General features: G+C 32.3%; 4 protein-coding genes across 5 annotated transcripts; all 4 read right to left on the bottom strand.

Moving 5' to 3' along the window:
* Positions 1-3939, bottom strand: LOC108450054 (protein HOMOLOG OF MAMMALIAN LYST-INTERACTING PROTEIN 5-like). Its single transcript, XM_017747488.2, has 6 exons — positions 3741-3939; positions 3541-3641; positions 1624-1733; positions 1280-1355; positions 1027-1167; positions 1-923 (listed from the first exon to the last, which is right to left on the bottom strand). Exons 1-6 carry the CDS (start codon positions 3832-3834, stop codon positions 156-158), a joined length of 1290 nt encoding a protein of 429 aa, XP_017602977.1. The 5' UTR covers positions 3835-3939; the 3' UTR covers positions 1-155.
* Positions 3940-5477: 1538 nt separating this feature from the next.
* LOC108453804 (65-kDa microtubule-associated protein 1-like) lies at positions 5478-10841 on the bottom strand. Its single transcript, XM_017752116.2, has 10 exons — positions 10655-10841; positions 9609-9679; positions 9299-9502; positions 8894-9145; positions 8221-8436; positions 7988-8143; positions 7594-7905; positions 7181-7268; positions 6701-6849; positions 5478-5957 (listed from the first exon to the last, which is right to left on the bottom strand). Exons 2-10 carry the CDS (start codon positions 9672-9674, stop codon positions 5655-5657), a joined length of 1746 nt encoding a protein of 581 aa, XP_017607605.1. The 5' UTR covers positions 9675-9679; positions 10655-10841; the 3' UTR covers positions 5478-5654.
* A 2482-nt stretch (positions 10842-13323) lies between these two features.
* Positions 13324-16291, bottom strand: LOC108450046 (grpE protein homolog 2, mitochondrial-like). 2 transcript variants are annotated; one of them, XM_017747477.2, is made up of 6 exons: positions 16001-16290; positions 15024-15222; positions 14743-14936; positions 14493-14660; positions 13870-13998; positions 13324-13693 (listed from the first exon to the last, which is right to left on the bottom strand). In XM_017747477.2, the coding sequence occupies exons 1-6, from the start codon at positions 16136-16138 to the stop codon at positions 13580-13582; spliced, it is 942 nt and encodes a 313-aa protein (XP_017602966.1). In that variant the 5' UTR covers positions 16139-16290; the 3' UTR covers positions 13324-13579. The 2 variants fall into 2 exon arrangements, with proteins under 2 accessions (XP_017602966.1, XP_017602965.1); XM_017747476.2 differs by having other exon boundaries at positions 14743-15222; positions 16001-16291.
* A 1058-nt stretch (positions 16292-17349) lies between these two features.
* Positions 17350-20820, bottom strand: LOC108450654 (uncharacterized). Its single transcript, XM_017748373.2, has 4 exons — positions 20213-20820; positions 19245-19694; positions 18850-19165; positions 17350-17891 (listed from the first exon to the last, which is right to left on the bottom strand). The coding sequence occupies exons 1-4, from the start codon at positions 20615-20617 to the stop codon at positions 17755-17757; spliced, it is 1308 nt and encodes a 435-aa protein (XP_017603862.1). The 5' UTR covers positions 20618-20820; the 3' UTR covers positions 17350-17754.
* Positions 20821-24808: the final 3988 nt, after the last annotated feature.

The raw sequence follows: 24808 nt of genomic DNA, 5'->3' as shown, positions 1-24808 counted from the left end.
TTGTAATAAAAAAACATGATGAAACATGATCTGATTCTCGAATAAAAATTACAAGACAAGTAACAGTTGTTCATAATCTCCAAACTCTATTTAAATAAATAAAAACCCTTCACAAATCAACCCATATAATTCAAAACACCAGAAATGGGTAACACTTAATGACTGGCCGATGGATTAGTCAGCAATTCAAGTGATTTCTTTAAGTGCTCGACTGCCGTCGACACTTCATCAAATGCTAAGGCCCCAACCGCAAACCGAGCAGCCTTGTGTGCCTCGGCGATTTTCTCCGGCGGCGGTTGGTAATTGCTGTCGTATTGGTATTTCTCAGAAGGAGGTGGTGAAGGTTCTGCGATTTTCCCGTTTCTGCTACTGGAAGAGTATTGAGCGGTTGTTGATGGATAGCTTGTTGTCGGAGGAGCTGACTGGGGAGGATTGTAAGGAGTCTCAGAACCTTGATAGGATGATGGATAGTGAGACGGGGCCGATTGTGGAGGATTGTAAGGAGTCTCGGAACCTTGATAGGATGATGGATAGTGAGACGGGGCTGTAGGTAAACTACTCTCCGTGAAACTCGGATATGACTGGAAATTAGCAAATGAATAAGAGGCAGAAGATTCGTGGGGTGGGTAATTAACTGGCATATGTGGTGGCAAATCTTGTCGATAGGGTTGATAGAATGGTTGATGAAAGTCTCGTTGGGGTTCGTGCTGGTGCGAGGAGGATAGATCATGAGTAGGGTAACCGTCAGAAGGAAATGAAGGAGGTGACGGTGAAATATTCGAAGAATGCTGACCATCAAACTTATCATGGAATTGAGATTGTGGTGGAATATAACGCTGGTTATTTACTTCATCATGAAACTGAGGTGATGTACTGGACATTTGTCTCGGACTGGTAACTGCAGGTTCGTGCTGTCCGAGATCCTACAAGGACAAGCATAGATCAAGATTATTGAGAATTTTGGGTATCTGTCAGTGACATTCAGTTCATACAATGACTAAAGCATTGTTCTGATTGGAGACATACATATGCAACACCAGGTGTAGCTGATGGAATTGACAAATCTTCATCACCATTTGGAGGACCCGGGATGGGCTTCCTTCCTTCTTTCAAAGCTTTCCTAATATCAGCAGCTTTCCAAACGGCATACTTCTGTTTCTGCTCAAGCTGCAGAAGAAAACCATAAAAGTCTCGAAACTGAGAAACACCACTAAGATTACAGTGCAAGCGACCACCAGCATTACAGAAGAAGAGAACATTATAACAAGTAGAAACTCACATCAGGCTGAAGTTCACCAAACTGGTTTAAAATCTCGAAGAAAATGCTGGCAGCGTAAAATGTCTTTGCCGTATTCCTGTACCAAGCTCCAAAGTTAATCTTATAACACTTATAGATACATCAAACTACTAAAGTAAAAGGGTCAAAGGTCGCAATTGAAGGAACTTTTCAAATTTAGAAGATAATGCGATATACATTTAACCAAAACTGCAACCATGCTATTTAGCTCAATAAATGAGCTGATTGCCACAGGTTCCTCGTACCTCCAAAAAAGGTAAGCCTCAAAGGCATGGAGACAAAATAAGATCTAATACAATGGCCATATATAATAAAGATTCACTTACAGGTCTGCTCGTCCAGCACGATCTTGTTTGTCTGCCTTTCCAAAGACATTCAATGCAAAGCCCTCTAGATGTAAATGATCTTCAGGTCCCAACTTCAGCGTTTTCTTATCCTGCAATGCATCAAATATCCTTGGATATCAAAATCCTCTAACAATAACGAGGAGAGATATATAGTTTACATAAATAAATAAATAAATTTCCTCCTCCTGAAAGATAACATTGATTACAAATGAACAAAGAACCTTTAAACAATGTAAGGGCATTACAGGCAGCATAAACATGGCATAAAAGTAGATGCTGCAAAGTGGATCCCACCAATTGATTTTGCACATTAAGTTAAGCCACCAAGCAAATTTTAACTAGTGACTTGGAGCCTCAGTACTAGTGCATAATTTGGATTTAACTTATTACTTAAAGTTCCCTAAACTATGACCCTGAGATTCCTAAACTATGAGCCCAAGTTTCCTAAACTACAAGCCTCGGTACTAGTGCATAGTTTGGATTTAACTTATTGCTTAGAATTTCCTAAACTATGAGCCCAAGTTCCAAACTTCAAAATGTTCCAATGTATCATTATCATTGCAATTAAGACCAATCTAGAACCAAGGCATTGTTCAGGGACACCTTGCACTATTAATCCAAATTCATATATATCATAAGACAACTGACTGTTAGGATAAACAACCCCATATCCATGATCAACAAAAAGCAATCAGTTCATAATAAAGAAATAAATATATTTTCCTCCTGAAAGATAACATTGATTACAAATGAAGAAAGAACCTTTAAACAATGTAAGGGCATTACAGGCAGCATAAACACAGCATAAAAGTTGATGCTGCAAAGCGGATCCAACAATTGATTTTGCACATTAAGATTAAGCCACCAGGCAAAATTTTAACTAGTGACCTGGAGCCTCAGTACTAGTGCAGTCTGGATTTAACTTGTAGTTTAAAGTTTCCTAAACCATGACCCTAAGATTCCTAAATTATGACCCAAAGTCCCAAGCTTCAAAACGTTCTAGCATATCGGTATGGTATCAATTAAGCCTTTTCATCAGTCTAGCCATCAGCTTAGGTGTTAAATGTCAACGCGGATCAGATATGGAGAATATTTAAAACATGTTAATCAAATTTTAAACACATGTATACATATTGTATGGATATATTAAGAGAGGGAAAGAGAGAGAGCTTTGATCAATTGTTTAACTAACTTTTGTCTTCTACTGCTTTTTAACATGCCATATTCAAATTATCCATATAACAAGTACAAACATATTTAAAATTTGATCACATGCTCCATATTATATTCAAATTCACATTTGACGGGAAAAGCCAGATCGATATAGTACTATACTGTAAGGCCTCAACTAAAACCTTTTGAAGTCTGGGGCCAATTTCGAATCAGGGCATAGTTTGGGACATCTTGTACAATTAACCCAAATTTATATATATCAAATGACAAAATGGTACAATAAACAATCACATAGTGATGATCAATACAAAGCAAACCGGTAACAGAAAGGAAATATATTTTCCTTCTTCTGAAAGATAACATAATTACAAATGAAGAAAGAACTTTTAGACAATGTGAGGGCATTACAGGCAGCATAAACAAGGTATAAAAGTCGACCCTGCTAAGCAGATCCCCAACAATCGATTTCGCACATTAAGATTAAGCCACCAGATAATTTTTAACTAACAACCTAAAGCCTCCAAGGTACTAGTGCAAAACAGCAACTCTCAAAAAAACCAAAAATTAGACCCAATTGATTAAACAGTTCTAAGATCAATCATAAAATCGCATCAATCAATCATAAACATCTGATTCAACATTATAGATCAAGTTTTGTCATAAAGTAAACTATACCTAAATAATTAAACAATTCAAATCAAAATACCCATAATTTAAAACAACCTTTTCAAGCTGCTTCATGAGAGAAACAAGAAGAGAATTGGTGGTTTTGGTTCTTTCACTCTGGGGTATCCTCAATCCTTTTTCCATTGCATATAAACGACCTTTAACCCCAAAAAAAAAAAATCAAAGCCTTAAAGAAACGATCTAATTAGCTTCCACAAATAAATAAAAAAAAAGATTAACAATAAAAAAGGATTTACAGTAATAAGCAACGAGAGGCTCATGTTTTTGAAGCTCATCGGCTCGTTGAAGGTACGGTAACAGTAGCTTCGCTGGCTCGTTATCGCTTGCCATTGCCTTCTTTTTTCTTTTTTTTTTTCTTAAACCTGTAATCAAATAAGGAAAAAAAGAAGTGTTTTGAGAGAAATCTCAAGAAGTGAAAGAAACAAAACCTACGTCGTTTTATACGAGCAAGAACCTTCGTAGTTGAAAGTTATGACAAAGGTGAAATTCTGGTTTTAATCCCTGCAATATGCTTAACCTAAAATTTAGTCCTTATACCTTAATTTGGTATTATTTGGTTCACCTATATTTATTAATGGGTAAAAGTACATCGAGGCTCTTGTACCAGGAGTTCGATTGTAATTTCTCCTTTTACTCAAAAAAGGATAAATTAGTCCATATATATTAGATCAAAAAGTAAATATGTACTTCTGTTAAAAAATAGTTCATGTACGTCAACATAATGTACACATAGCACGCCACATATAACAGTTTGGGTATTTCATCAATCACACCAATTTTTAGCAATAGAAATGGATGAAATTTTTAGTAGAAAGGATCACTTTGCTCATCTAATTTACATAGATTAATTTGCTTATTTTTTAATATTGTCTTAAAATGCAATCTAAATCCTAATATAAGAGTCTTTATGGTACTTTTATCGATAATATTTGGTACACCAATATTTATTAATGTTAGTCCTTAGTCCAAATCATTAATACCATTAAAAATCTTAATTATTCAACTAATATAAGTTATTTTTAGTAAAATGATACGAAAATGATAGCTTAAGTATTTTTTAAATAAAAACTTAAGTAAAAATAATATAGTATAGTTTAGAAGACAATTTTGTAGTTAAGAAAATTTTAAAAAAAAAGAAAAAATGCTTTCTTTTACTTCAATTTATTCGTCGTATTTTTAAAGGTAAAATGATAAATTTAGTTTTCAATATTTATATTTCTATCAATTTGGCCCTTATTCTTTTTTTAGCTAAATTTGACCATTAATCTTTAAAAAGAGTCAAACAGTTCTTCTTTAAAGAAATGTTGGCTAAAACATTAATTTTAATAATGTTGGTGTTGCAACCCGTGTGACAATCCATGTGCATTTCATACTAAATTCAATAATTATAGAAAAATAAAATATATATATCAAATTTCAAAAATATATAAAAATTCATAAAGATTAAAAAAAATAGCATGAAGTACATGAGTGCTGCCATGTTTTAAATTTTAACATTTTAGTCCATATTCCCATTAAAAAATCAATTAGACTTTTATCAAAGGTCAATGGTCAAATTTGACTATTTTAAAAGTTTAAGGGTCAAATTTAACTCGAATAAAGAATAAAGACCAAATTGACAAGAAATATAATCATTAAGGGCTAAATTTGACATTATACATTTTTTACCGGATCAATAAAATTGAAATAAAAATAATGTTGGTATTTCTTTAGTTATTAGTTTGTTAATTTGGTTCAAATCGAAAATACAAGACGATTGAATAAAACCAATGATCTCTTAGTTCTATTAGCAATAATGTTGAAGTTTATAAGTCATAGAAAATCCAAGTTCTGAGTCTCATGTGTAATTACCATTTATGAGCTCAACAAAAATCCTTCAAACCCTTAAAACGAAAGATAAGACAGTAATTACCATTTATGAGCTCAACGAAAATCTTTCAAACCCTTAAAACGCTTGAAACTGAGCAAAAAGATGAAAACCAACTCCCAAATGCTAAATATTTATATCACATTATTAAGCTAACATAACAGTATATAGTATACTATCCAGTCACTAACTATATCCCTTACAAACAACAGCTCTTGGATTCAAACCAATACACTAAATAAACAATCTGGTAATAACAAGACAAAAGGGGTTGTTAAATCTCTCATGGTGATGCCGGAACCGAATCCGTTCTCGAAACGTGGGAGGCAGCGTCTTCTTTTGAAACCGTAACGATGTTGGCTGGAGCTGCCAACTTCATACTGTCTCTCTTCCCGTCTTTTCCTGCAGATCTGTTGCCATGTTGATTAGCATTTAGAGACAACCGCCTGCTCGGGGTTCCGTTGGCTCCTCCATTTGCTCGAGGCCCCACCACCTTCTTTGGACCAGCTGGCCGAACAGGGCTTAGCCTTGAACCAAAGGCGGTTTCTTGCTCCATGTTTTGCTGCTCACTGACCTTTTTCTGACCCTAAATATGAAAAATGTCTGTGTTAGCTGAAAAATCTTTTTAGTTCACCTTCTTGGACTTCTAGAACCTGACCTAATCTCATTTGACCAACCTAAATCTGAAAAATGATTCAAACCTAGAATGACCTGCACCCAAAATAACTCGAACTTGACTGTCAAACCTGAATGATCTAACCCCGAAATGATAGATAAGTATGTTCAATGCAGAATCATACCTCATACTCATGACTAAATATGTGTCGTATAATGGTCTAAAGCATTGGTACTATAAGGAAAATGAAAAGTCAGAGCAACATAATTCTTCAAATTAAGATCTAGGTTCATGCTATAAGTTATATAGTATGAACTAATAACAAATCAAAACTGGTAAAAGTATCATGAAGGCGACTGTATTAGGAGTCGAATTACATTTTACCCCATCTACTCAAAAATATGGGTAAATTAATACATACACGATAGATCAAAGAACAAATTAATATTTCTTTTAAAAATTTCATCCATTTCTATCGGTAAAAATTGGTCCTCATACATCAGGATGAGGTACACGTGGCACTACTTAGCTATTCCGTCAAACACGCCAATTTTAACAATACAAATGGATGAAATTTTTAATAGAAAAGACTAATTTGCTCTTTAATTTAATGCATAGGGACTAATTTGCTCATTTTTTTTAGTAGAGGGGCAAAATGCAATTTGACTTCTAGTACAAGGGTCTTCATGGTACTTTTACCATCAAAACCATACCCTAAGCCTCCTCTTTTCTTCTTCTCGTTCTTGCCTCAACATTGCATATTCATCTAGCATGGCAAGAAGGGGAACACCATCATACATAAACGATATGCCACGATCTTCTTCCCAAGCTCGAGTTTTGGCAACCAAAGTGTCAACCATACCTACAGAAGCCCAATAATACCAATGAATAAAAAAACTATTGCCATGCATGCATGCTAAACATCATTTCATCTCTCAAAATTTGAATCCCATGCAATAGCAATATGATGACCATCTTAAGGTATATACACGAATTTTATTCACTATCAAACCTCCATCTTTGATATATGCATACATATGTACGTGTATATATATATTGAGCCTCATCAAAGGTAGATTACAAGGCAATATATTGAATCGCTAACAACAGTTCAGGGAAATACAAGAGTGCACATTAGCCACAGATGGAATATGAATCATACATCATTAAACTATTACTCTAGATAGTCCTACCTGGAATTTTGTTGACCAGAATCCGAGCTTTCTCAGCACGCTTGAGATTTAAGTGTGCACCCCTACTTGCATTGTACCGATTCTCGTCCTGTTTCAGCAGGAAAGTATCAGTGGAAGCAAAACACTTAATTTCAGATAGAAGAAATAAGCTTATGAGCATTCACAAGGAAGAACACCAGCATATCGGTGTCTTTAGTACTATTTTTATACTTAATGTACCATATTTGAAAAAACAAAAAATGTTTATAAGTGAACATGGCACTTCAGGCCAATATTCTTAATTGTATTGTGTTAGGATGAAATATAGGACAACTGTATAAAGACACAAATCGGCACACCCACCGACAGGGAAAAGAGCAGTGGCAGCAAGAAGTCAAAGAGAAACAAAGGCTGATGAGTGATATCGTAAATACCCGATTGTAGTCTTCAAGCCAACTTTCTTCTTCACAAGCTGACATCCACTTTTCAACCCGGTCCAATATTTCTTTTCGACTAAGGGCTTCTTCTTTTGCTTTCATTATCTGATTATCCATGTCAGCTAGTAATTCAGTAGGCTCAACATTACCAGAATCAATCAGAGCCATAATTTTCTCCCTAGCAGCTTCCGGATCTATCTCTATATGAACCGAGGCAAATATCTTCTCAAGCTCCAGTTGTCTTTTCAAAGCTATTTCCTTCATTCTGCTTGACTTTAGCTTATCGAGCCTATCAACTTCCACCTCCGCCTTAAGGACAAGAGAAAATGAATTTAAATAAGCAATTGTTCTCGCTTAAACTTACAAACAATCAAGCAAGAAACTCGATTACCTGCTCAATCAGATCTAGAGCAAGAGCACCAGGAACAGTCACTTTATCAACCAATGCAGAACTGTTGCAGGTAACATGATCGAATAATCTTCTTTCTTCTTCGGGAGTGTCCATCAGATTCCAAAGATCAATGAGCTGAGTAGCTAACTCTTGAAGCTGCCAAAAGAGGAAAACGTTGACTTCAAATTTTAAAAACGAAGAAGAATATATTCGCTATCAAAAACAAAAGAGACCTTATGAAGCCTCTGCTTCTTATCTTCATTTAGAGCTGAAACCGTCTCGGCCAACCTCGATAGTGTATCATTGCTAATGCTTTTTGACTGCACACCGGTAGAGTCACCTAAGCTTGAATGAACTTCAGTTATAGTACTAAAGAAATCCATTCCGAGGACAGCACAGAGATCATGTACAGTGCTGACAAATTCAAGGACTTTATTAAGTCTATCACTCTGCAATGCAATGAAAAAAGTTAATGGTATTGGTTTATATAAAGACTAGATACCAAGATATTGGAAAAAGTACCATTGAGGCCCCTATACTAGGAGCCACATTGCATTTTGCCCCTTCTACTAAAAAATAGACAACTTAGTTCCTATACGTTAGATCAAAAGAGCAAATTGATCATTTCTGTTAAAAATTTCATCAATTTATATTGTTAAAAACTAGTGTAGCTAACGGAATAATCAAGTAGTGACATATGACGTGCCACGTGTACCCTCATGCTACTGTACACAGATCACTTTTTAATAATAGAAATGGAAGGAATTTTTAACAAAAGGATCAGTTTACTCTTTGATCTAATATACATGGACTAATTTGTCCATTTTTTGAGGGGACAAAATGCAATCCGACTCAAGGGCTATCATGGTACTTTTACCACAGGATATTTAAGCCAATGAATTTTACCTTCTCTTTTTGAAGTTCTTTCAATTTTACTTGATACTCATCCAACTTCTTCAAGGACAAATCGGATTCATCGACCACAAGAGCACCTGTCTGTTCACTGGCATTTCCAGCAATTTCCCCACATATCTTCTGAATCTGAGACCGTACATCGGAAAACTCCTTAACTCTCTCCTCCTTTTGTTTCCATAGCCGTTCAAGTGCTGGTGCTATAGCAGCAAGTTGTTCCTTGATTGTTTCGGATGCCTTCTCTGGCTGTTATCAAACCCAAACGAATAACATGGGCTGTAGCTCGAACTATTTTACAGTAAACTTATAAATAAACATTGATTTTGCATACCAAGATTAATAGCTTCCCACTTATCCGTAGCAACTTTGAATATAAGGTGAAATTAAGTGATTACTCACAATGCCAACAGAACTTTTGTCTCCGAGAGCTGATACAAGTGTTGAAAGCTCGAGTTTGGCATCGGATAAGACCTGAAGAAGTTGTGCTCTCGAATTTGCAGCTTGCTCAACCTTCCTCTTGTACACATCCAAGCACTCTTGTTCTATCTGAAGAAGCATCTTGTCTCTCTCTTCATCACTTTCACCCACTTCATCCCAAATTTCCTACGATCAAATGGATAACATTTTACCAGCTATATTTCTTACAAAAACAAACAGGTGCTAGAAACAAAGATTTTATCGGAGAAAGCAAACTTAGAAGCCATATTACCTGCAGTTTCTGCATTAAAGAACCACAAGTGATTTCTCCTAGAAGTGGGTTTTCAGCATCTGCCATTTTGCCTGCACCATGGGGAGCATTTAATAAATATTACTACGTTTTTCTTTAAAATCTTGAAGCACACACGAAAAAAAGCAACAAGGAGAAAATAATATATATACATGCACACACAAACACACACCTTATTGACTAGCTAGAAACAGCACTTTACTAGACTGAATGACATAAAACACCTAAAGCAAAAGTCACAAACAATGGCAAATCATTAAATTAGAAGAAGTTTCGAGAATTATAGTAGTAACTAAAGCATATAGGCAAAAGTATCATGGAGACCATTGTACTAGGAGTCAATTTGCATTTTGCCCTAATTACTCAAAAAATGAGCAAATTAGTCCTTGTAAGTTAGACCAAAGAGCAAACTGATCATTCTGTACAAATTTCATCCATTTCTGCTGTTAAAAACTGGTCCACGTGTTAACATGATGTAAGTGGCAACAAAAGTATAAATTCAAAATGTACAAAGCCAGATAAAAGAACCTCAAAAGGTGTATAAACAATGTGAGATTCAACTATGCCACTTAGCAAAGAAATTATATTGTATAATGCCTCTAACAAGAATTGAAATAAGGTGAGTAACTTGAAGTATTATAAAAAGCACCAAAGTGCAATTGATGGAGCAATTAAACCAGCAGAAAATTTACAAAGAATTTTATGCAAGAACCTACAAAAAGTAATCTTGAATGTCTTGCTCCAAGAATCTTTACTTCAAGAACCAATAAAAACTAAACTATTGAGCTTCCCATATGTTCACCAAAAAAGCAACACAAAAACAAAACTTATTAGCAATATGAAACTCCATTATCACATTCTTCACTCAAAAAATCAACAAGCCCTTACTTCAATTTCATTATAAAACCAAACAATCAGCTTCAACAATAAAAACCCAACTTCACAAATTCACAACTTTCTCACCATTTGTACTAAGATAAAGACGACTGAAATGCAGCAAATATAAAGAAAGAAAGTATAATGCATACCCAGATCTTGCTTTAAGAAGAGATTTCTGGGTTTTTAACTTTTTCCAGATCCAAAGCTTTGATCTTTACGGAGACTGAACAAAGTTTGTGGGAGTGAGAGAAGCAGAGACAGAGAGACGAGAAGCCGAAAAATGCAGAGTAATGGGACCCTTTTTCCTTACAAATTCTTGTGGTGGATAAGTACCCGTATTTTTAGGAATATTTACGAATATGACACTGTCAACGTAAGAAAATAGCTGAATGTACTTGGTAAAGTTAGTCCTAATGACTATAAAATAATTCTATTTAAATAGAAAATGTTAATTATGTTAAAATTTGGTATTATTTAATTTTTTTTATAGTATAAAAATTAAATTGATATTTCGTAAATATATTCATTTAAAAAAATAAAAAGTGTTATTGAGTCTTAGTTCGATTGATATGGGCTTTGTTGTCAATTTAATATGACGTGAGTCTGAGTGCGTTAAAACGCATTATCCTCCTATTTATGGGTTAAGGGTGAGTTATAGGTAGTTTTAGATGTTAATCACCTAACTATTCAATTTTTTTTTTCATCACCAACTGGCTAAGGTAATAAAAATGAAAACACCAAAAAATCCAAGATAATTGGTTGACCAAAAAAGACAAATTTGAATAGTTGCGTGACCATTTTGTAACTTTTCATAGTTTGGTAACTAAAAAAAAAAAGAAAACCATAGCTGAGTGACTAATAAAGAAGTTTACCCAAATTTAAAATGACGGGTAAACTACATCTTAGGTCAATGAACTATTAATAAATTTACATTTTGATCACTCAACTTAAAAATGTTACAAAATCATCACTGAACTATTCGTAAATTTTTATTTAAGTTATTGAACTGTTAAGTTTTTTTTTTTTAAGTCTACCTAATGAGCTTCAAGTGACAATTCACGATCAATATGGTGGATCAATACCCATCAACGAATAGAAGAACATACTTCATGACCAAATCAATCTAACGATTGGTTTTAGAGAGTAGAGAAAAAAATTATTTGAATTTTGGTTCGTAAATTTGTAGCTTTCGATTGGTGCAATAGGTGCAAATGTAAGCCATGCAATAATTTTAACAGTCTAATGACCTAAATGAAAGCTTTCAAATGGTTTAATAATTATTTTATAATTTTTAAAATTAAGTGATCGAAAAATAATCTTACTAATATCCAACAAAATTAACTCAGACCATCTTAAGTCATGCTTGGACTTAAAATTTTATTTAAAAATTAAATTAGAAATCAATCCAAATCTATCGTAATATAAACCATAATGATTCTAAAAGTAATTAAACTTGTACATTGCAGGGGATAAGAAACTAGTTCAAAATTATATGATTATTATAATATAAAATTTTAGAGTTAAACCAGACTTTACATACACATCATTAGGTAAAAAATTTATATAATTTTCGTTCAAACCAATTTTGATTATTTTTAATAATTAAACTATTCTATTGTTTTAAAGTTAATGAAAATTAATGTTTTGAGGATTTGTGTCAAGGGAGAACCCGTAAAATATAAAATTTTATTTTTGGCCTTTTAAATTTTACAAGATTTTAATTTAATAAATAATAAAATTACATTTTAATCCCTAAAATATAAATTTTTATTTAGTCTTTTAAAATTATAAAATTTAAGCTATTAAAATTGTCAAATGGCACTTCAACTCTAATAAAATATACAACTTAATTTCAACTCCCCAATAATTTTTTTTTTTTTGGCTTCATCTTTGCTCTCAACAATACTGTCTCTAAAGCTTGAATTTACATTTCTTCCTTTAAAATATAATTTTTTTTACTACTATACCCAATATTTATTGGTAACTTCGATTATTGTTATCATAAGACAAATCCCACGTAACAACAACATATTTAAAGCCTAAATGATATTAGTATTCCCTTGCGACTAAACACTACATGTAACTAGCGTACATGTAATATCACTTTCGACGGATCTTAATTCAATTGTGAAATTATTAAAATATAATATTTTTATAAAGTCATAAATATATTTTTGAGAGTATTTTCTTTTTAAATACATTTTAAAAAATACATGTACATAATAAAATCTAAACTTAGGACCTTAAAACCGTCATACCTCAATATTACTATTTTAACCAAAGGCACGTATTTTTTTTTCATTATATCGTGAGTGTACCATAATTTATTATGATGTTACAAACTCGGCATATTAATTGAGATGGAAGATTTGGATATTTGCATTGTTTTTAGACTTGGTTCAATCTGAGTACTGAACCAATCAATCCGATTAGTTAAATTCATTTTTTTTCTATTTTAATAATTTATTTAATTCAATTAGGCAACTCGATTGAACCAATCAAATCATACACTAATAATTTAATATTATTTTGAATAGTTTTGAATGAAAGATAAATATGATGATTTGAATGTCTTTTTTTAAAAGATAATTTATTTTAGATTTTAATAAAATAAAATTAACCATCCGAAATCAACATTTTCTACATTAAGTGATAAGTTAAGAATGAGAAACTACATTGATTGCTACTTGAAACAGTTTTTTGATGCCATGGTACATTGATTCGTTTAATAATAGAGGTACTAATTTAATCCAGTCCCTTTAATATAGGGACCTACTGGATAGGTTCACTTAAAAAAAAAGTTAAAAACTCAGATCAATTTTATCAGTTACTCAAGCACTTTGTTATAGCTGACTTGATAGCTCGAATTGCTTAAGTTTAGCTCAAGTTTAGCTCAGCTCGATAATGATCGAATCAAGAAGTAGTTCATTCATAACCCAAACCCTAAACAAGAGATTGATGACCAAAAATATAGATGAATCTTAACATAGAAAACCTTCATACGTGTATAGTTCTTTTATCACATAGGCAAAGTTCTTGAAAATTTGCCATTAAAAACTCAACTTAACCTACAATCAAGCATCAGAGACTTTGTCACCTGTGTTATTCTCGGTTGCACCATCATCCATTGCTTGAGTAACACCAACCTCAGCCGGTCGAATAACTCGATCATAGAGCATGTAACCTGCCTGTAATAAACAACGGAAACATACATTTACCGGTAACTAAATGAACTATGAACATTTCGGTCATTCAAACTTCAAACGGCAAATTGTGGTTAACAGAGACAAGGGACCTTGAGTCACATAATGTAATCGGTTACTAATCATATTTCTCGACACAAAGTCGGATTAGAAGATAATACCTTCAAAACATGAGCTACTGTGCCAGGAGGCTTGGAATTATCCGGTACTTGGAATACCGCATTGTGCCTGTGTGGATCAAATGGTTCATTTGTAGGATCGAATTTTTCCACTCCAAACTTTCTAAATACCTGAAAGCAGTAAACATTCTAACTGGTCAGTAATAAAACTCTAACATGTTATAGAAACAGATATTGAGGCCAAACATTGTCCAAGTCATAGAAGAAACCTATGCTACTTGGACTAGGATATAATGATCGGACACGGGTATATATTTGACATGGGTATCTACAAATTTTTCTCTTCTTTTTCATGTAATTAGAGAGTCCTTAAGAGTCTCCCCAAACCCAAGTCTGAAAATGTGTCGAACAAGGAAGAATTCATAACTTGCAGGATTAACTAAGCACACATCACTGTGTAAACACATTTTCAGATGAAGTTCAATGATTTAAGAGGAATCCAATTCACCAAATTTGTCCCATTTACCAGTAAACAGATGCAATAACCGAACCCACAAAAGTTCGAGTATGAAAATTCTAACAACTCAGCTTCATGAGAACTACCAAAATTATAGACAGGTTCAAAACTAACAACCTGAGTTTTGGCGAAATAACAAAAAGCCTACCTCTCCAAGCTGCTTCTCAGTCATTTCAACTCCTTCTAAGAGTGTTTTAAGGAGCGGTACAGCCCCACCAGTGTCATTGGATTCATCGATCTTAGAGAAACTACCTTTAACATGTGTAGAAGCCCTTCCTAAATTGTCCGCAACATCAAGTAAGCCCTTTGCGAAATTCTGAAGCACAACAACAAACAATTAGAATCAATTTCAGATATCCCAAACAGAATTTGGGTGGTTTAATGATTCATCAACCTACCTGTATTGCAAATTTTTTCGAGTTCTCCGCTTCCCGTCTTGTCCTAGCCATAACATTCTCCATTTCTGCAAGAGTTCGAACAACTTTGTCCTTCATTTGTTCAATCTCCGTTTGCTTGGTCTTCAAGAGTTCTTCTTTTTCCTCCACGAGTTTCACCATATCAGCCATCGATAAATCACCATCGCTCTCGGAATCTGAATCAGAAAACGCAGTTCGTTTAGCGGCTTTTCTCCTCCTTTTATCAGATTGAGGCATCGTATTTTGGGATTCTGAGTTAAAACCTGATTCTTTTGTAGCTTCAGCTTCTCCAGGATTTGTATCCTCACTCGGCTTCACAGGATCTTGACCATTATTGTCTACGGCACTCCCATGTTCCTTTTCGGAAGGCTCGGGTGAGGCCGACGAAGAGATCCCAAATCTTCGGAAAGCGTTCCAATGGAGGTTCGAATGATGCAGCAAACACACACCGTTTGTAATCACCTGCATAGATAAACTAAGTGAATGCAACATACAATAATGCACCATAATTCAACCAAAATGCACTAAAATGAGAAATTTTAGGTAAAAGTACTATAAAGACCCTTATAGTAGGAGTCAAATTGCATTTTGCCCCCTTTACTAAAAAAATGAGCAAATTAGTCATTGCATATCAGATCAAAGAGCAAATAGGTCTTTTTTATTAAAAAATTCATCCATTTTCTACCATTAGAAACCGGTGTGGCTGACAGAATAACACGCCAAGTGTACATCATATCATTCTAACATATACCGGTTTTTGACAGTAGAAATGAATGAATTTTTAACAGAATAACCAGTTTGCTCTTTGATGTATAAGGACTAATTTAAGAGGGAAAAATGTAATTTAGCTCCTAGTACAAGTGCCTCAATGATACTTTTATCGAATTTTTATCAATATGTATGAAATTGGTTATTCCTTTCCTAAATGGTCATTCAATATCTGATTAAAAAAGAAAAAAAAAATGAGAACCTTAGAACCAAACAAGATACTGATAAAAATGAACATGAAAAAATATGAAATTCAAACTAATAAATCATTAATAATGCAATTAGTAACATTCATTTCAATAACAGAAACTGAAATTCTACTTCAAAGTGCTCAACTTTACAAATCAGAACACATAATTTAAATAAAAAAAGTAAAATCAATAGTAATAAAAAAAAGAACAAATCCCTTAAACCCTAGCAAAACCCTACCAGAACTAACCACAAATTCATTTATTGTAACTAATTTTTGTACCTTATTCGGAGATTCACTAACAAGAGAGTGAAACTGAGTGGAAAGGCTTGGAGATTGAAAGCTCTTCGGAGCAGAGAGAAGCAAGGAGCGTGCACCAACGCTCCTTGAGACGCGTAACAGAGCCCTGGACATCAACATCTCGGAACAAGAAGAAGGAGGTTTAGGGTTTTAGAGGGTCAAAAATGGGAAATTTTAAAAAATATTAATAGGGTTTTTAGAGAGAGAAAAAAGGGGAAAGAAGGGAAGAAATTTAGAGCGAGAGACCGTGAATATAGAGAAGAAAAAAACGAAGTTGGTTTTATTTATTGGTTGACTAAAGTATCCTCTTAGTAGGATTGAAAACGACAACGTTTAAATGGTTGGAATCGGTGAATTTGAACGTTCTTTGAGGGTGTTATTGTCTTTGTATTAATTGGTCGTTAGTTCTTTTGATGTATAAGAATTTAGAAGCATCGAGAAGGTTTTTATTTTTTTAATTATTATTAAATATATGTGGTCAGGACGTGTGGTCAAAACGGTAGCGTATGGCAAACTTTAATGCAAGTGAAAATTTTGTATGTTTTTATTGTATTTGGATACTTACTTAATTTTCATAAAGTTTTTATTAAATAATTTTTAACATAATCTGGCATTTGTGGAGGTTAATTTATTCTATTTATATGATACGGTTTTTGAATATGACGTCTTAGGTAGGCCTCATACATGTACACGTATTTTATTCTAAGGTTAACACGTGTTTCATAAGCGTGAGTTCGCTTACATAATTATGCGAACCAACCACGTGCGAACTCATGTAAGCGAACTATACAAATTATCACTACTGAAGTAAGGAGGATTGGGTCGGTCCTAGTCAGATAACGGCTTGGTAATGGTGAACACCATAACAAGATAAAATAATATTTAGTATTTTTTTTGTAATTTTACTTGTCTTTATAACATTAAAGGTTAATTTAAAAAAATGTAAAAATATTAAAATTATTATCTTAGATTTTTAGTATTTTCATTTTGGTATATTTTCGATTAAATTTAGTTGATAAATTTATTTTTTAACTTTATAAATGAAAAACCATAAATAAATAAATAAAAAGCAAAACTACAAAAGATTAAATTACACAAAATATAAATTTTAAGGATTAATTTTTTAAAATTAAGAATAAAGTGACACAATGTATAAATATTAAGAGTTAAAGTGTTATCATGCAAAATTTAAAAGCTACTATATTATCTTTTTGTTATCCATTTAGCAACTAGTGGCCAAAAAGACTGCCAAAGGTGATTATTTTATAAATTTTTCATAATTAAGTGACTAGAAAGAAAACTTAACAATAGCTGAGTGACTACTAATGAAATTTACCCTTAATATTAAATGACTAATAAAAATTCAATAACTTGAACAGACACTTAGTAAAACTCTAACAGCAACGCAGCTAGTGCAACTCAAACCCAGATTACAACTGGGATAATAAATATATTGACCATTTGACTAACACACGGGATTCTCTTTTTAACATTATATTTAAGTTCCATTATACTTCTCGTAAAAAAATGAACAACGATATGGACAGCTAAATGATTTTACAAAAAGAAAAAAAAAATAAAAGATGAGATAATTGGAAATAAACTATATAACCCAAATTTAAAAAGGTAAAAAAAAAAAATCAAAGAAAAGAAAAACTCTAGAATACCCTCCAAACACTATGAACCTCTCACTCCCTCGAAAAGGGCAGTCTTGGAATTTCCTAATGTGTGAGAAATCAAGAAATACCAATGGTCTTGGAAAGCAACCATAGAACAAGAGATAATTCAATGCCAAAAATGGTGTGAAGTGTGCTCCTATCTAACATGAACCCATAGATTGTAATCCCAGCTCTGTTGTTCTCAAAATATGTCACTGCAAAATCATCCCCACAAAAACACCATCAATGGCACATCAAATAAGATTAACAAACTTTACACTTAGACAATGTGTCGATTGAGTAGGTCGAGTTGATTTTGGTTTAAGTTAACATATGTCAGATCAATTGAGAGTTTAAATTCTTTGAGTCATTACAAGTTTGAATCATTCCAAGTTTAAAGTATTTCAGGTTCAAGTCATTCATGTTTATCATGTACGTGCACAAGACAGGTCATTTCGAGTTTGAGTCATTTTAAATAGATCATTTTGAGTTTGAATCATTTATAAATAAGTTGGGGAGTTTAGGTTAACTTTTTATGGCCAAAATGGGTTGTTTATCTAGGTTGTTGACTTTCTATGGTCAAACAAGGATGAGTGGAGATCATATTTAGATTAATTGGATCAGAATTAACAAGTTTCTATAGTCAAGTCATTTGAGGTTGTCATTTAGGTTTGACATTTAGGTTTAGAACATTTCGAGTTCGGTTCATTTCAGGTTGTAATTTCAAGTTCGAATCATTTTGGATTTGAGTTAATTCGGGATTGGATCTTTTCACACTAGGGTCATTTTGGGCTCAGACATTTTTGGTTCTAATCATTTTTAGGTTTGGTTCGAATCATTTTTGAAATATTTTGAGTTTGGGTCATTTCAAGTTAAATCCTTTTGAATTTGAGTCATTCCGAAATTGGGACTTTTCAGTTTGGGTCATTTTGAATTCTGTCATTTCTAGTTGGAATCATTTTAACGTTTGGGAAGGGAGAGCTCGGGTTAACTTTTTATGGTCAAACTGGGTCGTTTTTACGTTCGGGTTGGGCAAGTTCAAGTTGTTGACTTTCTATAGTCAAACAAGGATGAGTTGAGCTCATATTCGGATTAACCGGATCAAGTTTCTAGACTCAAATCAGAACTAACAAGTCTAACTACACTAAAAGAGAGACCAGGCACTTCTCTTACCTAGAGCGTGTCTTTTCTGGTATGAAATGGTACTATAAGCATAAGCTGGGATCAACTTATTGTTATCCAAGTCATCTTCTTCTTCCCCGACATCTTCACTCTCCGATTCACCATCGGTTCCCACATTAGGAAACGATTGGCAGACATGAATAGCCGGTGTCCTCGGCGTCTCACCATCGTTCACGTCGAAAGAATCTAAGGTTGCACAAACATGCCATTTTGAAGCAAGGCACGTAACCGATTGCGCTTTGTGTGTTATTTTCGTCGCGCTCCGTAATAATATACAAAGTCCGGTGACAAGAGTTAAAGAACACATCTACGAACAATAAACCAATAAGAAGGTTAGATCGAACCCAAACTTTATAATAGATTTTTGATGAAAATGAAACACTTACAAGAAGTTCTCCAGCTTTGTAAATGTTCAATTCCGAAGTAGCCTTCAAAGTTACAAGCAATGAAGTGAATTGGCTACCTGTGACCAAAATCAAACACCATAATATGAATGAACGATACCGATGACTAATGATCCGTAAATGCCTCCGGATTCGTAGGTGTTCCGACAAAACCGAACCCACATCAGAATCAACTTGGAAAACCTGCGCGAAGTCTTGGAGCCGGAGAACTTGGAGGTTACAAACGAGGTGGAAGAGGACGCATACGAGGAAGAAAACCGTGGTCCGATAAAGCCATGAGCATAGCTCCATGAAACAAGCTACACTATCGCTCAACCAGACGATACCGAGGAAAGGAATTTGCGAAGCGCCCGAGGCATACCACCATACTTTGTATGCCGTCTCGGCTAAGAAACACGGAATAACAAAAGACGATACGATCTTCAACGATCTCTGCAAATGAAAAAACACAAAGATAAATCACATTAACACAAAGAAATTTGAACTTTTTCAAATGTTGATAATCCCGAATCTTCAAACCCCATAAGCCAAAACAAAAAGAGTTAAAAAGTGAGTTGGAAGAGACAATTTTACAGACACTTGGGGGGCACCATAGTCTACCTCCTAATTTAAAACTACATGCCAAAAGAACTACTTCGAAACTAAGACTCAATCAAGTTGATTTCAATGTAAATATTTAGACTAAAAGTGATTCGAAGCAAAAATAATTCAAACTCGAAATAATCTAAACTCAAACTCAAAATGATTAACTTGAATTCATCCAACTCAGAAATATGGGATATTAGTCAAAAACCATGATCATGGCTGTAATTTCAGTCAATTATGGATCTTTGACTTCAAATAATTTCATAAAAGCAGAAATTTTTTCAAAATTTTAAAACCAAACCCAGAAATTAAATCAAAAACCCATATAAAATCCCCCCCCCCAAAAAAAAAGGAACAGAACTTACATTGAGCTTAGCAGTATACCCTTTTCTAACAATCTCACTTTCATTACAAAGCTTGTCGAAAAACAAGAACCTTTTCAACCCATATTTCTTCACAAAACTAGTTAAACAAACAAACGACATGGTCGAAACACTGCTCAAAGACAATTGAACCACCCAATCATAAGGTCTAGCATGTTTAGCATCACAAGAAGAACAAGCTAAGAAAAAATGAGACAAACAAGGAACCACTAGTCCTAAAACGATGAACAAAAACCAAGACAAAGTAGTTGTCCAAATGTTGGATTGATCTACACACATCCAACGTAAGTATGTTCTAAAGCTGTGTAGTTCATCTTGGGCATGGGATATGGTTCTTTGGAACCTGGTTGATCGGTCCATTAATGGTTCCATAGTAGTATCTCCCATGAAAGGACTTGTTTAGCTGTAAAAAGAACAAAAAAAAGTGAGGACCTTAAAGGGAAGAGGGGGGGGGGGGGGGATTAATGGAGTTTCAAAGATGTTTTAAATCCTATAAGAGGAAAACAGGTGTTGGGATTATGAGACAGGAAATATGTGTTTTAAAGGAAGCGTCTGAAACTTGTTCTGGTTTGGCTTTTTTATTGAACAATCATTTATAAATTGACAATTTTTTTTGGGTTTTATTTGGAAAATCCTAGCATGTTGTGACTATTGTTTTTCCCATTGGTAGAATTATTAAAATTTATTTATTTTATTTAAAAATTTATTTCAAATCAATTGTATTTTTCATCAAAAGTTCTTTTTTAATTAAAAATTATGCTTATCGAGTACATAATTATTTGAGTAAAAGTATTATAAAGGTTTTTGTATTAATGGCGAATTTGGATGGTGATGCGTTTAATTACGATTAGTGTAAAACAATCAGTAGATGAGATTAAATTTTATAATAATACTGTAACATAAAACAAAAAGTAAATTAAATACACCACATCACACCACAACTCACAGCCCATTCAAAGACTTTGATTGCATTTTATCCTATTTATTTAAAAAAAATGATAAATTAATCCTTTTAAATAAAATAACAAATCGGTTATTCTCTTAAAATTTTCATTAATTTCTATTTAGATTTTTTCATATATTTTAATTTTTCTAAATAAAAAATTAATTCTATTTTGAATATTATCTTCCACATCAATAGTGAAATTGTAATACCTATAGTCTCTCTCAACTCATATATAGGAGGATAACGGGCTTCAGCGCGTTCAAACCTACATACTCCTATATTGACAATAATACTCAATGTCAATCGAATTAAGACTTAATTAACAATATACGGTAATTTTTTTAAAAATAAAAATACATTATATTTTGAATAATTTTATTAATTAATTTTGGGTTTTTCAGCATCAAATCAAGTGGTTATAATCTTGTGAAATCATAAACTTGGATTTTGGGACAAAAAAGCATAATGATACTTTTGATTAAAGGATTAGAATTTAAGGTTAAAAAACATCATAATCACCATGTTTTGAGGAGGCATGTTAAATTTTATGTTCCAATTAAGACAAATTGCATCATTTCTTTGACAATGAAAGCTATACATTTTAAATGATATATAAATTGATTTGATTATTAAAGATAAGATTGAATTATATTGAAATTTATAATCTAAATTTTAAAATATTTTAATTAAGTTATCAGCATATAATTCTTATTAATCAAATCTTGTTAGTCAATTAATACTAACATATTATTTGTTTTATTATTCATAAACTTTATTAAAACTATTTGTCGAGATTAAATTTGATGAATCAAAACTTAACATAGTTGTCAAGGATTTAACCCTTTATTTTTAAGGTGAAATTGCTCGTCAATTGGTACACACGATTTTAGTACCATTGCCTTTCGATACTCCGTAAAAATCGATAACGAAAAAAAAAATATAACAAAAACTTTAGAGAACCAGAGAGGAAAGAAAGCTCTGTAATCAAATTTTCTTTTCTTATAAGAATAATAATGGTAAAAATTTTATGAGAGAGAAAATAAATTTCTTTCAAGTTTTATTCGAGAAGAAGAATGAACTACTACTTATACTAATAAATTAGGGAGAAATGACATAATGATTATTAATTAAACTTAAGTAACTGTTAGCGTAAATTAAGGTTGATTAAACTTAAACCGAAGGTTTATTTAGATGAAAAGGAAAATTGGAGTTAACCCTACAACACTTTAGTGGTGGATGGTAGTTTGTTTTGAAAGCATTTTAGAGAGAGCTTTGGGGGTTAGAATGTAAAAAGTCTCCTAATGAGTTGTGAGAACTCATATTTATAGGTGTGAGGAATAAAATTTACAAAATCAAGCATTTAGTAGGAGTAACGAGATTAACTTTTTCAGTTATTAAAGCATTAATGATTTTTTTTTATTAGTACAAAATTGAAGTTGTTGGCGGTGAATAGTTAACAAGAGTTTGTTATATTTATGAAAGAAGAAGGGAGAAGCATTTAATGTTACGGAAAAATGTTAAAGAGAAAACTTTTTAACTACCTCCATATTTGATCTACCAAACATCTGAAGAGTAAAGTTACCTTAAGAACCCTACCATCTTCTAGGGTTGTTTCATAAACTAATCTTAATCTTTAAAATGAGGATGTTCCGAAAGGTGTTCTTGAATAAATGTTATTCTGATATATTTTAAACATAAGTTGTTCTAAATATAAATGTTTTTAGTAAAGGTTATTCCGAACCAGAATAGAACTTAAAGTTTATTAATTTGATTTACTATCAGTACAATATCGACTATCATAATTTAACGTATAAAAAAAAGAGTAGACTATTTTTTTTATCTCATTATAAGTTTAAAATTATCCATAATTCATTCCTAATTCATAAATAGAAGGATAATGTGCTTCAACGCAATCGAACTCATATATTTCTGTATTTACAATAATACTCATATCAATCGAGTTAAAAATAAATATTTTTTTAATTTAATCCAAATCTCTAGAAAATAGTATTTTCCCCAACCAATTCTTTCTACTTTATTGTTGGATTCTTTATTGAACAAAGAAAGGTACTTCCCATGTGAAGCAAGCTAATTGGCATTGAGACATAAGAAAAGACAGCTGGTGTAGGGACAAGACAAGCATCATCAAGTTGCGACGTGTAATGTGAAGCCGTCATTCACGCAAATCCCCCACATTTGACATCGCCAAATGTCTTAATGTTTTTATTTAATCTTGTATTAAATACTCAACATTTGACTCTTACTTGTCCATTTTGCATTCAAAAGAATTTCATCTTAGTTAATTAGGGAATAAAGTTGGCAAATTAAATCCCCTTTGTTGTATTCATTTGCGTGATGGGGTTGGTTTGGAATTTTGGATTTAGTCTCTATAGTTTTTATACTTTTCGAATCGGTTATTTTCAGTATTTATACCTTTTAAATTTTTAAATTTTAGTCCTGACCCAAACATTCAATTATTAGTATTGTATTATGCGTAAAGTTGTAGATTTAGATCATATTCCGTGATTAAATCATTTTAAGTCCTTATACTTCTTGAATTTTAAAATTCTAATCTTGACACAAACAACCGTCGGTAATCTATGAATATAATTTTTGGTGAGTAATATATGGAAAAAAAACAAGTTGGCATGACATTACACATATGAAAAAATCTTTGCCGCTTAGATTTTGAAAATAGTACAACTCAACATAATAAATTTAAAAGTTATCGTTTGACGAGGACTAAAATTTTAAAATTTGAAAACTACATAGACTAAAAATGACAAAATTAAAGTATAAGGATTAAATCCATAACTTTTGTAAAATATAGTGACTGATAGTAAAATTTAGCCTTTTTCTTATGTGGTACATGTGTTATTTTTTTGTTCAATGTAGTACCTTTATTAGACAAAAATTATACATTTGGGTACTTAATGACGGTGTTAACTTTTTAGTGCTTAATTTGGGTTTTATATTTTGACTCGATGAAAATTCATAATCAACAATAATTCAAATTGACTTTAAGACCCGAATTATATCATATCTATCAAACTGTAATTAATGATTAAACAAATTCATAATTAACACCAAATTTATTCTACTAATTAAAATAATAAAATTTTAAATCTAATAATATTAACAATTAATTTTAATCGGATTAATCCTAAAACTCAATTTTACACTAAGATATATAAAAATAATATTAACAATTATCCTTTTGTTTAAAGTAGAAGTGAAAAGTTACTTCATATTAAAGTAGATTTAATTATAAATTATAAGATAAGTTCGAGAATTTATCTATATGTACAAAATATTATATAAAAATAAAATTTATTGGTTTATTTTTGTTTGAGTCCCTTTTCATTGTGGAATTTGGTATTTAGACTAAAATAAAATAAAATTTGAATTGTTTAATTGAGGAATAAAGTAAATCGGATAAATATAAAAATTATACTTGAATTTTGATTTAATATGAAATTCGATCATAAATTTCGATTTTGTGTAATTATATGTATAAAACTTTAAAAATGGTTTAAATATATACATAAAATGTTGATTTTGATTCAATTGTGCATATTTAATTTGATGTTGCGTAAGTATAATAATTTATGCATGTAATAAATAAACGTAAA

This window comes from Gossypium arboreum, chromosome 5, assembly GCF_025698485.1.
Source record: "Gossypium arboreum isolate Shixiya-1 chromosome 5, ASM2569848v2, whole genome shotgun sequence".
Taxonomy (NCBI): domain Eukaryota; kingdom Viridiplantae; phylum Streptophyta; class Magnoliopsida; order Malvales; family Malvaceae; genus Gossypium; species Gossypium arboreum.
Note: the sequence above shows the minus strand (reverse complement) of the source record. Positions and strands in the feature narration are given on the sequence as shown.

Coding starts and splice junctions, on each gene's coding strand:
- LOC108450054 (XM_017747488.2), bottom strand. CDS start 3,834: ATGGCAAGCGATAACGAGCCAGCGAAGCTACTGTTACCGTACCTTCAA. Junction 3,642..3,740: donor GCCTCTCGTTGCTTATTACT/GTAAATCCTTTT, acceptor TTGGGGTTAAAG/GTCGTTTATATGCAATGGAA. Junction 924..1,026: donor CTACACCTGGTGTTGCATAT/GTATGTCTCCAA, acceptor TTGTCCTTGTAG/GATCTCGGACAGCACGAACC.
- LOC108453804 (XM_017752116.2), bottom strand. CDS start 9,674: ATGGCAGATGCTGAAAACCCACTTCTAGGAGAAATCACTTGTGGTTCT. Junction 8,437..8,893: donor AAGAACTTCAAAAAGAGAAG/GTAAAATTCATT, acceptor ATTGCATTGCAG/AGTGATAGACTTAATAAAGT. Junction 7,906..7,987: donor CTCTAGATCTGATTGAGCAG/GTAATCGAGTTT, acceptor CTTGTCCTTAAG/GCGGAGGTGGAAGTTGATAG.
- LOC108450046 (XM_017747476.2), bottom strand. CDS start 16,138: ATGTTGATGTCCAGGGCTCTGTTACGCGTCTCAAGGAGCGTTGGTGCA. Junction 13,999..14,492: donor CTGAGAAGCAGCTTGGAGAG/GTAGGCTTTTTG, acceptor TACTGCTTTCAG/GTATTTAGAAAGTTTGGAGT. Junction 13,694..13,869: donor CAGTAGCTCATGTTTTGAAG/GTATTATCTTCT, acceptor TGTTTATTACAG/GCAGGTTACATGCTCTATGA.
- LOC108450654 (XM_017748373.2), bottom strand. CDS start 20,617: ATGGGAGATACTACTATGGAACCATTAATGGACCGATCAACCAGGTTC. Junction 19,695..20,212: donor GGTATACTGCTAAGCTCAAT/GTAAGTTCTGTT, acceptor TTTCATTTGCAG/AGATCGTTGAAGATCGTATC. Junction 19,166..19,244: donor ACAAAGCTGGAGAACTTCTT/GTAAGTGTTTCA, acceptor TATTGTTCGTAG/ATGTGTTCTTTAACTCTTGT.